The sequence below is a fragment of the Brachionichthys hirsutus genome, chromosome 8 (genome assembly GCF_040956055.1).
Source record: "Brachionichthys hirsutus isolate HB-005 chromosome 8, CSIRO-AGI_Bhir_v1, whole genome shotgun sequence".
Classification (NCBI taxonomy): domain Eukaryota; kingdom Metazoa; phylum Chordata; class Actinopteri; order Lophiiformes; family Brachionichthyidae; genus Brachionichthys; species Brachionichthys hirsutus.
In genome coordinates, this window is record NC_090904.1 from 4,233,670 (window position 1) to 4,247,701 (window position 14,032).

Below are 14,032 nucleotides of genomic sequence, written 5' to 3' on the forward strand. Positions count from 1 at the left end.
ATTATTATTATTATTATTTGATGTTGATGTTTGCGGGTTTGTTCTTGTAAATCCCAATTATGCACAATAACTGTCCAACTTATTTAGTTTAAATGAGGCGTAATGTTTTTTATTATTATCCCTGCATCAAAATAACTCTTTCTCCGGAAATTGCTGTTCATACATTTCAAAATAAAGGTCGTTTTACTCGTGATCACGTGACTCCTCTGTTTACAGGCATCCGGAGAAACATGGAGGAGACCGCTGGCAGTAATCCCCAGTCTCTCGGATTCACAGAGAAGTTAAAGTCTTGGCTCTCTTGGTCATGGACCTACGTGTGCTTCATATGGTTGGGCATGGTGCTGATCATGATCTACGTCCTGTGGAGCCCGCTGAAGCTGCAGGAAACTCTTACCTCCGGTGAATTACTGCAGCTGCTAGCTAGCTATTGTTAGCATTCGAGCTTAGCTGTCATTATACCGGAGCTGTCGGTTTGACAGCTCGTTGTCCGACTGATTCGAGCGCTGGTCGGGCGCATGCTCGGTGGATTTAACACGAGTTTATATCCAGCCATTCAACGCCTGGTTGTATTACATTAATAAACAGCAGTATATTGCATGTTGTCAAAATGTAGGGGTTTAATGTGATCAATAATGCTACTTTGGTCGTAATATCGTCCCTCCTGCAGTGTCTCTGGTTGTCGCGCCGCATCTAACAGTGTTTTTTTGCGTCTCTTCTTTTAGCCTCGGTGTTTCTAAACACGCTGACACCCAAATTCTATGTGGCCCTCACTGGAACCTCGTCTCTCATCTCCGGACTCATCCTTGTGAGTTTTTCCAGTCACTCTGTACAGATTCTATTGTTTCTGATCATTATTATTGAAGACATATTTTAGATATAGAGTTAGCTTTTTGTGCTACTATTGAATGCAAAACTGCAATGGAGAGGATTCTGAATGCACCCAGGGAGATTGATGCTCGTCTACAGTCGTGCACTTGGGAGCCATTATTTGGGCGGCTAATATATGGAACAGAGACGAGGTTAAAATATATTTAATCATTTGGTAGCAATTTTTGAATTTGCTTTATCATTGCAGCGTCTTCATCTTGTGTCTTTTGAGCTTCTGTTCCACTGAACAGAATTATTTCAGTTTACACAGCTGATAGAAAAGGTGTAGGAACATACACAGAATTTAGCTCAATGATAACTGAATATTTGACTCCTTATCATTCTATTTTTTTTGCGTCTGTCAAGATTGACGTCCTTCTATGTGTTTTCGCCACAGATATTTGAGTGGTGGTATTTCCGTAAATACGGGACTTCGTTTATTGAGCAAGTGTCGGTGAGCCACTTGCGTCCTCTTCTGGGTGGAGTCGAGAGCAGCTCCACAACTGGGCTGTTCACGTCAGTTAATGGAGAGGCAGAACCGAGGCCCAGTGTTTCAGGTAAAAAATAAATCCATCTATACAATACGAACGTTATCAGCAATTCTTATTCTTATCTAATAATGTGCTCCTTCTGGTAGAGTGTAAGGTCTGGAGAAACCCCCTAAATCTGTTCAGAGGGGCAGAGTACAACAGGTATGTTGAGCGTTTTACATTTCATTCTGAATAATATCTAGTAGTGCTGGGTTCTCACTGTGAAATGATTTATAACAACGCAAACGGTGTCTTCAGTGATTTGTTTCAGTCTAAGACCTGTGAGAACCTTTACCGTGTGCTCCGCAGGTATACCTGGGTGACGGGAAAGGAACCCTTGACGTACTACGATATGAACCTGTCTGCTCAAGACCATCAGACCTTCTTCACAGGAGACACTCCGCAGTTAAAGCCAGAGGACGCTGGTGAGTTTTAATCACGTACAAACGTTATGACATTTCTTTATACAGAAAACAGAGATGTGATATTTTTGCCAAACAAACAAATAATAATAAGGTTCAACAGACATGATTTAATTTAAAAATAAATAATAATAATAATGCCATCGTCTCACTGCAGTCATGCAGAAAGCCTGGAGAGAGAGAAATCCTCAAGCCAGGATCCGAGCAGCTTACCAGGCGATAGAAGTGAACCATGAGTGAGTCCTCCTTTTACAGTCTCCTAAAATAACATGATAAATGATGGTGGTTCAGAGTGTTGTCCTTTGTGTGTGAAGCTGTGCTGCAGCCTACGTGCTCTTAGCCGAGGAAGAAGCCACCACGATCACAGAAGCCGAACGCCTCTTCAGAAAAGCACTTATCATAGGTGAGGGTGTGTTTTTAATATAAGGTGGTCGGCACATCAGAGTAAAGTCACCGCAGGTGCATGCAGAATAAACCAGAATCGTACACACACACACACTTATGATGTGATCTCTGTACAAAAGAAATAAAGTTCAGTAAAGACAAGATTACGTGTGAAGATGTTCGTCCGGTCTAAAGCTTCTGTCTGATTCTTCCTGTTGTTCATGTTTTAAACTTCTATAAACTGTACTTTTCATTAAATCTTTTATTTTCTGTCCACAGCTGGAAAAGACATCAACTTATTGGTGTACATTAAACGCAGACTGGCGATGTGTGCGCGGAAACTGGGACGGATTAAAGAAGCTGTTAAAATGATGAGAGATGTGAGTTTCTATCAAACATAGTTCTTAAAGCTAAAGTCAAATTGCTCGCACGACCGCTGAGGCAGCATGTTTCCAACCCATTCGATGTTGATGTGGGATATTTCATCTCTTCACAGTTAATGAAGGAGTTCCCGCTCCTGGGAATGTTGAATATACACGAAAACCTCTTGGAGGCACTTTTAGAACTGCAGGCTTACGCTGATGTCCAAGCAGTCCTCGCCAAATATGACGGTAAAACTCCGCCCATTAACCTCGATTGTGATGTCATCATGACGTGTTTCCAATTTGTGAAAATACTGCCCACGACTTGTGTCACTCTGGCCCATTTTCATTTGCCATCAGACATCAGCTTGCCCAAATCGGCGACTATATGCTACACGTCTGCCCTGCTGAAAGCGCGGGCTGTGTCGGATAAGTACGTTTTCTGCCATATAACAACATCTCTCGAAGCGCAGCCGCTCCCACGGGGCGACCCTGACAATAAGCACTGACTGAGTTTGTGAGCAGCAGCGGTGTGTCACGTGAGCTGTGTTTGTCCCAGGTTCTCTCCAGAGGCCGCATCGAGGCGAGGGCTCAGCACAGCGGAGATGAACGCCGTGGAGGCCATACACAGAGCCGTTGAGTTCAATCCACATGTGCCAAAGGTCAGCCATTAGAATAACCAGCGTTAAATAGAACGTTCATCCGCTTGAAGTATCTAGACAGACGGTTGGCTAACAATATCCACGCTTCACTTGGTCCTGTGATTACTGGTGTTCGCAGGTAATTCACTTCTTGTTCCTGCACCCTGTTTGATTTCAACACTCTTATGCGATTTGTCTTTTATGGACGTTCTTAGCTCATGCCGGTTCTGTGCTGCTTGTGGTTTGGGTTGATTCTATAGATATTTTTACAGTTGTATATTCTATAATGAGTTTCATTAGTCGGTTCTGTTATGAGTTGATGAAAGAACAGTCGGTGAATAAGAAGTTACCAAATATCTACAGTATAATCAGTCAAAGGCAACACAACTGTCTTTATTCCCGGACATGCGATACACTAGTTTACCAGCAGGGGTCGTTACAGGGCTTAAAACAGCTCTCGTAATTTTACCACGGTTGTCAGGTCACACTTTTACGCACTAAATCTTTTCTTTTATACTGAATGTAAATTTTCCTTTCCTCTCTCCACCTCAGTTGTCATTTCTTTTATCATTTTAATTAGACATCAATTCAGTAGAATGGGGCGCTCTGATATATTTAACAGTGTGAATTTGAAGTCATTAAACTCTGTCATAAAACGATGAAGTATTTTTCAGTCTTTACTAGTCGTTTATAGCTTCTTCTTTTTTATGAAGCTTTGAACATGTGACGGAATGAAGCCGCCACTTTGATCTAAGCTTTTTGATTTGTGAAGTGTGGGCCCCCCATCTTCAGACCAGATGGCAGCCATCCTCTCCTCTCCCCTCTCATCACGGACCCTCATCCTGCTTCTTGTCCTCTCATGTTCCCTCATCCCCAGTTTTGGCCAAACGGAGTTTGATGTTTGTCATCGCTGCAAACTGTATGAAATGTGCAGCACACCCCTGACGGAGGATTTCTGGTTGGCTCATCTTTCAACATTTGTCTGTGGGGGTTGAGGGGGGGGGGGGGGTCGTTGCTTTGTGCTGTCGACGTGTCTGAAGGATTACAGCCCCTGTGAACGCAGCCTTTTCAGACCCTGGTTGGCCAATTGGATCTGTTGGATTAGAATTTTCTCCGAACAGTGTAGAGTCTTCTTATTTCAGGAATTGCTTGGTTGAGATTTGTATCTGAAAATCATGCTGGTCTAGAGCGTAACAGTTCATCCAAACAGTTCAAAGCAATACAGTAGATACGGAACATCTCATCACACACACACACTCTTTGCTTCCCCTATTCATCATTCTCTCCCCTTTCTTCACCTCTTTCACCATTTTCTCCATCTATCTCTCCTTTCCAATCAGCTTCTCCACCAGCCGGTGGTTAAGAAACTGCAGGTTTGCCTGATGCTCCGACAACCAATCGAGTGTTTCTGCTAACAGCCTTTGAATCTCCCGTGAATTTACACTTTCTACCACATCGCTCCAGTTCTCGTCGACCCGGAATTTCTAATTCACTCGACTTTAAAAGGCAGTTTCTCATCCCGACCAATTCTAGTTGACCTGTCTTCACTTCAATCTCCTGCAAAGGTTCAGAAATGAGGTTCCTCCTATGGAGATTGAGACAGAGCAGCAGGCGGTGGTTTGCTTTTAATTAAATTGGATATGGTTTGATTCTAAAAGTGAAGGTGGTAGTTTAAGATTTCACACACCACAGATTGTGGCCAGTGTCCACCTCCTCAGTTGCTGGATTAGCTTGTAGCGGCGTTTGCTGACCATATGAAATTCTTAATCTTTGTGTTTATAACCCCCAACACCTGTTTCTCGTTATACTCTTTCAGTGTACACGTTCGTGTTTATCCAACCCGCGTGGAGTGGAGCGCAGTCAGGCTGATGTCAACGCTGTCTATGCGTCCCGTTGTGAGAGTGCTGCAGATTAGAATCAGAAGGCGGCTTCTGAGTTATGCTCTGGGTTTATGACTGCCCAAGGATAAAAGGAGAACACATGAAACTCAATCCCTTCATCAAAGAGGCGACAGGGAGTGGAGAAGCCGACTGAAGAACGAGGGCGAGGGCGGGGGGGGGAGGGGGCGGCAACGCAGAGACCTGAGGTGTCACCAGGTCTAACGCTACGGCATGCGAGGAAGGACAGCTGAGCATCCAGCAGCTCTAAATGGTTCATCTTAAAGCATAGAGAAGCCAACTCTGCATGAGTGTCATACACTGACTATCCATTATTAACAACAGAGTAAAGTGGAAGAAAGATGTCTGCAACTGTAGGGTCTAACGCTAACTCAATGTGAAGTTATTCATGGCATTGACAAAATATTCATTTACCTCATTTGAAGTTCAAAATCATCAAATGTGAGATCCAAGCTGCGTTCACTCCAGAATATGTTGTTTTTTGTGACGGTTGCTCAGTGCCCAATCCTTTTTTTTTTATCATCATGCAGATTCAAAGGGGACATATTATGGAAAAGCTCACTTTTCCCATGTTTCTACGCTAATATTTTGGTGGTTTCGGGTCATTACCAACCAAAAACTGCTAAACTAAACCATCCTGTCAGTCCTGCGTAGTTCTGTAATTCAGTATTGAAATATGTCTGGCAGCGATCTTCCCCATTGTGACGTCGCATCGGGGGGGGGGCACGTTCACGAGATGTGTGTGCACCCCCCCCCCCCATGTGTCTGCGCTCTGCACGTCCACGCTCTCCTCCCCTCATTGGACTGTTGTTGTAGGCTCAGTGGAGTGTTGGGAAAACTGCTGCGCTCCGGTTAAATCCACAAGTACATTGGTGGATTGAGGCGATGATGACGAGGATAGTGTGGGGCGAATAGATGATGAATTATTCCCGACGGGTTACATCCACAAAGCTGTTGACCGTTGTCCAGTTTGCACGTGTGTGAAGAAAAGTGATGAGCGGATTAGTAGAAAAAGTAGCTTTGTTCAAGTAGAAGTCGAGACTAAAGGTCAAGTGCCACGCCAGTGTGTGAGGTTGTATGTGGGCGCGTGCCGGATGTGTTGGCATCTGGCATGCAAGACCACGATTAGATTTACAAAATGTTACCGTCTCAGGTCAAGTTGTTCAGCATGCTAATATTTAATAGCTGGCACTAAAAGTGAAAAACGTATATTAATAATTGCCCATCCAACAAAATGATTAAGGTTGAGCAGTGATAATGTTTGCCATATTTAACACGTCAGTTTAACACGCTGTAAGGTTTAATTATACTTTAATAATCCTCTGTGGAGAAATAAATTTTATGCTCTTAATTATATATATTAAACACACACACACTGGTGTGATGGTGGCGTGATGGGCAGCCATGAGTTTTTGGGACCCATTGAAAATGCATCCCGAGGGGAATGTGAATATCTGTATGAAGAGAATCCATCCAATAATTGTTGAGTGGCGGACTGACGTAAAGACACATGAAAGGGCGCTGAAGAATGACGGGGATGAGCCTCAGCAGGCTATGAGTGGGTGAGAATGGAGCAAGAGGGTAAGGAAGGGGGAGATGGGTGGAGCAGCGTGGTCTGGCTGGTTCGATGGATGGCTGGATGGCTGGCTGGCTGGCTGGCTCAGCCTGTGACCATGGGAAGGATTAGACGGGATTAGCTGAGGGGTAACCTTCCCAAAGTGTCAGTCTGAGATCCAGAGCACTGTGAAGCTGGCCGCCTGGGAATCAGCCCCGGGGGGGGGGGGCAGCCCCACACGTGGGATTGGTTTAACACAGATACTCTGAGCACCACAGACTAAATGTACATAGAGTGGCAGGTTCATCAAAGTTTACACACACACACATACGTTATGGATTTGTCTAGAGCTAGGCCTTAATTCAAAATGCATATTTCAGAACAGCAGTGAGCAGTTTACTCATGATGTTGCTTCTAGAAACACATTCCCTGTTATTTGAGAATCCGTACCTGCTCTGCTGTCTGCAGTTCTGGGATGAAGGCCTTTGTTGGCACAGTGAACTTACCGACTGGCTAGAACAAACTTACACAGTAGGGGCAGGGAGGAGGGGGTGAAGGCCGTGCTCCGCGGTGTGGAATGGATGCACTGCACACTAACAATAGCACCCACTCGGGGCTTTACTCTGCCACCTTCAAAGATTGCAAAACAAGACTGTCAGCTTCTCTTTCTAGCTCCACCTTTCAGAAGATATTCATGCGAAGAGCTGTTCAGATTTGAGCTGTGAGCTGTGATGTCGTAGTAGGCTTTGCACCTCCTTAAGTTTGCTCTCCCCAAACTCACACTTGAGAAAAGCACTGGCAAACTTGTTTGTTTTCTTAAAGCTGTTTGCATTTTAGGAACAAACGCACAGATACTCTGTCCAGAGTTCGTCAGAGACATTTTTTGAGGACTTGAGGGCCATATCTAAAATGTTTAATTGGCGTATATATAAAATGAGTCAGTAAATCCTACAGACTCAGGTATTACAAGACACTTATATTGTTCTTTAAAGTCAGGAGTCAAAAAGCATTGAAGTGCCATTGTTTATGCTTGCAGACGTGCCGTAACTCTTCCTCTCTCTCCCTCTCTGAAGTACTTATTGGAGATGAAGAGCCTGATCCTGCCTCCAGAGCACATACTGAAGAGGGGTGACAGCGAAGCAGTGGCATATGCATTCTTCCACCTGCAGCACTGGAAGAGGGCAGAGGGAGCCTTAAACCTTCTACACTGCACCTGGGAGGGCAGTACGTACCTCTGTCTTTACTTCTTCTGGTTTGATTTATTCAATGGAAATCTTTTATTATTGCTCCGGTTTGTAAAAAAAACAACTCCATTTTTTTCTTTTTCAGCAGAGACGGCTTTTTGTAATCGAGATTAACAAGCTCTTATTGTTCTTTGCGTGTTTATTGGGACACTAGAATCCCGTCTCCGTAAGGTATTCTGCCACTTAAATGATTTGATAAACATTGTGTCGGCGATTTTAAACAGCCTCGCCTCCTCATACTAACAATATTTAAAATATGAGTAATGCATGCCGACTCCAGTCCTCATTGTGACTGTTTGTCTTTCCAGCCTTCCGGATAATTCCCTACCCACTAGAGAAGGGCCACCTCTTTTACCCCTACCCAGGATGCACAGAAACTGCAGACAGGGAACTACTGCCCTGTAAGTTCACCCCACCCAACCTTTGGGACAGTTTGTGAATGTGTCTCCGTTTTATTGCGTATTCAATCGTCCTCTGAGTTATGGTTGTAACTTCTCTTTTTCTCTTCCTCCAGCATTCCATGAGGTGTCTGTGTACCCGAAGAAAGAGCTTCCCTTCTTCATCCTCTTCACAGCAGGCCTTTGCTCGTTCACCGCCATGCTGGCCATGCTCACACATCAGTTCCCTGAGCTCATGGGTGTCTTTGCCAAAGCAGTGAGTACACACCAAATACAATTGCGTCTCCAAAACTACTGTTTTGATTTTAAAAAATAGGATTTACTTCACCTAGTTTACTTTTAATCACCAGACAAGTCAGTCCGTTCATCTCTGATTGAGTCCGTTCTCTATCTGGGCTTTAATGTAGGGTTGGGCGATAATATTTATATACCGTTATGCCGGTATAAGTTCTTCCAATGATAGGAAAATGACTTATACCGGTATAAACTATAATTTAAAACGGCAAAAAAGCAGAGTTGATGCCGTCTTTTTCCAGCGACTGCGCGCTGCGTTGTATTTCCGCAATGGCGCCTCCCGTGTACCACAGCACAAATGTATTCCACCATCTCAAGCGAAACACAGAGTTCAGTGTGAAGAGTGAGACGGAGTCGGCGTGAGACGGAGTCGGCGAGCACGTCGTCGACACTTACCCAGTCAAAAATGAAAAATAAAGTCTGAAACTCGTGTTGAGTTGAAGTTTTCGCCGTGAGTTCAGACGATATTTAGCTGTACTACTGTTTTGCAATTTTCAGTTTCTACTTAACTGTATACTTGAAGTCTGAATATTTTGTACTGATCTAGTTTGGCAAACACTAAATGCACTTGCTGTATCGCACAGTTTGTAATCAATAAATGTGCCTTACCAATTGAGACGAGTGTATTTCATGATTTGGGTCAAGGTTAGTTGCGTTTTATACAAGATCAATGTAATTGAATCGTCATATCGCGATACATCCCAAAGATATCGTGATACATGCTGCGGTCCGTGTCGCCCAACCCAAACCATGCTTTTTTAAACCTGAACCTTTAACTCTGTGGTAACGTCTGCCCTCCATCACTGTCAGCAACACTGGAGGCTCATGGGAGTCATGGGTTGTAAAGTCTGTTTCCCGCCAAAACAAGCCAACCTAAGCTATCAGTGACCGCAGCGGAATAATACGAGCTTATCGCCATAGCAGACATAACAGTGCAGCTTACGGCATTAAAGATTCAGGAGCTTTACACGTGTTCACGGTTTCCTTTTACTCTGCACGTGCTGTGGCGTCTGCTGTAGCCCGTTTGGCAAACTCTAATATGATGCTTACGGTCATATTTCACTGTTATACATTACTTATATCACCATCGTGTGCATCTTAAATGCACATAATACATGCATTCCATATATAATGTATGTCCTGGGTCTTACTCTTAGATTTAAGTGCTGCTAATCATAAAACAAGTAGTTTGTTTGCTTCTTCTAGATTCTAATAAATATTTGTCATTTTTGTTATGACATGACAAACTCTTACTTTTATTTTTTACTTTGTATTATAACTGAAATCTGTTAATGAAACTTAAAAAAAATATGCTCCTGCAATGCATTTAGCTTACATCACTGTTAATCTACCAGCGTTGTATTAGTCTCGCATTATTGGCTGTTTTTGTTTCGTGTTCCCAAACTTCAATGGTTTGAACATGTCCAGAGGAGAGACAGGGACTATATCGGTAGAAGGATGCTGAGGATGGAACTGCCAGGGAACAGGGCTAGAGGTCGACCCGGGAGAAGATACATGGACGTAGCAAGGGAGGACATGAGAGTGGCTGGTGTTGGGGAGGACGATGCAAAGGACAGGGTGAAGTGGAGAAGGTTGGGTTGCTTTGGCGACCCCTCGCGGGACAAGAAGAAAGAAGAAGATGCTGTTGACATTTCTTTTCCATCCTCCCAGTTGGTGTAAGCTCCTGCTGTGAACCAGCCTCTGCTGGTTGAGGTAAAACACCAGATTTAAAGACTGTGGAATACTGTAAAAAGTGACGGACTACTTATCTGTCAGTGATTAGTTTGAGCACCATATTGTGAACTCGGTTTCCCAGGGCTTGAATTTAAGTACAGCGGGAATAGTGGTTGCATCACAGCGAGAAGGTCATAGGTTTGATTCTGAGCTGGAATCTGCGTGCATGCAAACTATCTGGAGTTTGCATGTTGTCCCCGTGTGTGCGTGGGTGTTGCTCTGTTTCTCCCTCATCAAAAACATGTGTCTTTGGAGCGTTAGTTTAGCTTGGCCCATTGTGGTTAGCGTGCCGCCACCCAAGACTGATACTCTGCATTAACCTTGCAATATCTCGGTACAATTTTATGACGGCCCTGCGAAAAACTGGCGACTTATCCAGGGTGTGCCCCACCTCCCGCCCGATGTCAGATGGAATAGGCTCCAACGTAAGCCCGTGACCCGGATTCGGATAAGAGACAGAAGACGAGATGATTGCTGATTATCTCGTCTTCAAGAAAATGAATGAATTTTCTGATGCCAATGAACCTTTTTGTTCTTCTAATATGTGTCAGTAACGCACCGTGGATTTCAGAGTTTTGCTAACTTCATCTAAGAATGTGTGGGACGAGGTTTTCCTGGAATCTAAAGGCTCATTCTGCTTTTTTTCTGTCTTTCAGTTCTTCAGTACACTCTTTGCACCCTTGGGTTTCTTTGCAGACAAGATGGAAAGCTTCATGCCGGCCAGTTTTTGGCACCAGCTGACGCGAATCTGACCTCTTCTCTTTCTATCTGACACACACACACACGCACACACACACCAATGCCACTCCAAACCCCTAGACAAGAAGTATTTCCTCTCCTGTCTTCAGCATTACTGTCCACTTGCTGCATTGTCACTGATTGTTAGTTGAGGTTGTATCAACACACTCTTAACTCTTCTCCCACACTGTTCACGCAGCCAGAGGTTTTCTAAAACCACATTTAACGAATATCGATCTCCTGTGATTTTACAGGTCGTTCCTTTATTAACACTGGGCTACTGGAATTGAATAATTTGAATTTGCATAGTTTTGTCCCATAAACCCTGGCTCTTGGAGCTTTTTTTTTTTCAAATACAAATTATATTTTGGGTATGTCAGAGGTACATATAAACAAAAAACCAAAGGGGCGCACGTTGCAGTACTCGTGCATACAGGGAGTCTAGCTGCAGCTGCAACACACGACATTCATTTAGCATGGAGCTATCATGTAGCTATCATGCAGACATGCCAGGATGTACTATAAAATACATTCTTCTGTAACCATTTCAGTTTGTCCCAGTCAAAGATCCCCCCCCCCCCCCCCTAGTTTTTCTTCAGATTAGCAGACGTGATATATATGGCTCAATATTTCTTTGCTGTTAGCTATAACAGTCTGGTGTGGTAATAACCCCGTCTTAAACAAATTTACCTCGATATAAAGTGCAATAAATGTTTTTTTTAAATGTAATGAAAACAATTATGATGTCATGGTGTGCAGCCAAGATGTAAGATGAAATGCTGAAGACAAGAGACATTTTAACAGATTTACTTCCCTTGGAAAATATTGAAAACAAAAATAAAATAAAATTCTTTGTCAGTGCATTTCCCTTTTGTGTTGTTTGTTTTCTTCTGGAATTCAAAAGTTACCTTGATATTTTCCACATGAATATGTCGGGACTGAAGAACTGAACTCACGTGCATGTACCTGTTCTCAGACGAGAGGATGTGGGGCTGATCAGGAGACATCGTTCCATTTTGACATCAAGTGGGAGACATGTTGATATTATACTTTTGCATTGACGTCTGGTATCTTGTTCAAGGTCGAGCGACTCGCGCTGCCGTCCTGGACTATATAAAGACAAGAGCCATCGTGCCCTCTTTTTGATTACGCCACTCCACCACTGCTGCCCTAATCATACTTCATACACTCATGGCTTAAGTGGTGAGCAGTGTGTGATGAAAATTGCCATTGAGGGCTGTTGATGGACGCTCAAGTGTTTGCTCTCGGTGCCAGAGCACCGTTTCATTCTGCGTGTTGAAACGGGGATTGCTCATTGACCTTTTGTGGCAGAGCGTCTCTCGCTGAGGGTGACGGCAGAACCGAACAACAAATGATACAGACGGGCGTCTCCTTTTCTTTGTGCCCTCTATGATAACGGATGTTGGAGGCATTAACATTTATGGCCATAGCAGATGGGTTAATGATTATTAATGGCTTAATACTGGAACACTAGAACCCCATGTGATAGGCAGGAAACTTTCTCCACATGAATGGTAGAGCCTGCTTTTGCTCATTAGCAGTACAGTAAGTAAAAGTAAAATTGTGTTGCTCACATTAAAACTTTGATTTTCTGCTTCTATATGGGTCATGATCTTTAATCCATAATCTCACAATATGAAAGTGTGTGTGTGTGTGTGTGTGGGGGGGGGGGGGGGGGGTGAGATACAATCACGGATGCACTTCTTTGCACCAAAATCTAATGAGGACTATTCTGGCATCAAACCCATCCTCCCGCTAAGTTCTCTGGAAATATATTTACTGGTTTGAACTTGTGACCTGTTCAGGGTTGTTCCCCGTCTATCATTCAGGATGAGATGGACTCGCCATGGAAAGGATAAGTAGATTTATACAAAACACAAGGTTTTCCCAGATGTACATTTTGCGAAGTATGTGAACGACTATGAGGCCTGTAGCACAGCCGTATTCTGATGTAATTTTAATACTAGTAGATTATTGTTGCGGTTCAGGTGATCTGATGTCGGAGCGCTCTGACCGTTTCTTTGTTTGGTTTAACAAATGATCCATCACGCTGCGACTGCTGTTGGCTGTTCTGATGCTTCCCTGCAGATTTGATGAGCAGTGTCTTTTACTGAAACACTGCTCTCATCGGCCTTTGGGCTGACGGAGCCTTTTGTTCGTTTGGCTCTGTCAGTCATGATGCCTTGCAGCGTTGAAGCATGAAGACGCCAGTGCTTTGATTGTCACGCGTGGTCTGATTGGTTGGTGCTTTATTTCCCCCCCCCCCCCCCCCCCCCCGTCATATACTTTTGGGACGTTAAATGATGCCAGTTGTTAAATATTAGTTCTGCTTTCACACACTGGAAAAATAGATGTTATAAAGAGTACATCCAACTTTAAAACACACGTATACTCAATTTATATAATGTATGTAGAGCTCGATAATTATTTTGAATAATAATATGTTTTTAATGGATAGGTAACCCAGTAAATACATTTCAAATAAGCCAGATAACACATGCAGCATTTTCAAAGGATCATTCTAATTTATCAGTCATTGTTATCACTCATTGTTTATCAATTGGAAAGCCCACAGAAATCTGTGATTTTATTCAGGATAAAAGTGAGTTTCATCAGAAGGATCCATGAATGTTTCTGTCCCAATCTCAGACATCTATAATGGTGATCATTTAACAATGAGGAACACATCTTTTGTTTTTTATTAAGGGACAGTTTGGGACAATCTGACATCAATATCTTGAAATGTTTTGTGAACAGGCTGAAAGGCACTCGAGCAACTTCAGAATTTACTCTCAGCCGATACAAAAAGTCCATTAACTGAAGGCAACACCGGCCCGGCGGGTTCCATTGTGGGTTTAGGTAGAAAATAAACGTTGCCTTTCATAACAGACTAAAATAAAACAAACTAAAATAACAGACAGTGTTGTGCTTTATTATTCTCAGT

General features: G+C 43.4%; 1 protein-coding gene across 1 annotated transcript; it reads left to right on the plus strand.

Moving 5' to 3' along the window:
• Positions 1 to 230: 230 nt before the first annotated feature.
• Positions 231 to 11,923, plus strand: st7l (suppression of tumorigenicity 7 like). The gene is made up of 15 exons (XM_068741956.1): positions 231 to 399; positions 723 to 805; positions 1,265 to 1,424; positions 1,505 to 1,559; positions 1,707 to 1,822; positions 1,977 to 2,055; positions 2,134 to 2,222; positions 2,483 to 2,583; positions 2,700 to 2,814; positions 2,926 to 2,998; positions 3,125 to 3,227; positions 7,733 to 7,883; positions 8,212 to 8,304; positions 8,418 to 8,557; positions 10,986 to 11,923. Exons 1-15 carry the CDS (start codon positions 231 to 233, stop codon positions 11,079 to 11,081), a joined length of 1,623 nt encoding a protein of 540 aa, XP_068598057.1. The 3' UTR covers positions 11,082 to 11,923.
• Positions 11,924 to 14,032: the final 2,109 nt, after the last annotated feature.

Excerpts from the sequence above, each read along its gene's own strand:
- st7l (XM_068741956.1), top strand. The coding sequence starts at position 231 with ATGGAGGAGACCGCTGGCAGTAATCCCCAGTCTCTCGGATTCACAGAG. Across the intron at positions 2,056-2,133 it reads GCGATAGAAGTGAACCATGA|CTGTGCTGCAGCCTACGTGC; the intron begins GTGAGTCCTCCT and ends TTGTGTGTGAAG. Across the intron at positions 2,815-2,925 it reads AGTCCTCGCCAAATATGACG|ACATCAGCTTGCCCAAATCG; the intron begins GTAAAACTCCGC and ends ATTTGCCATCAG.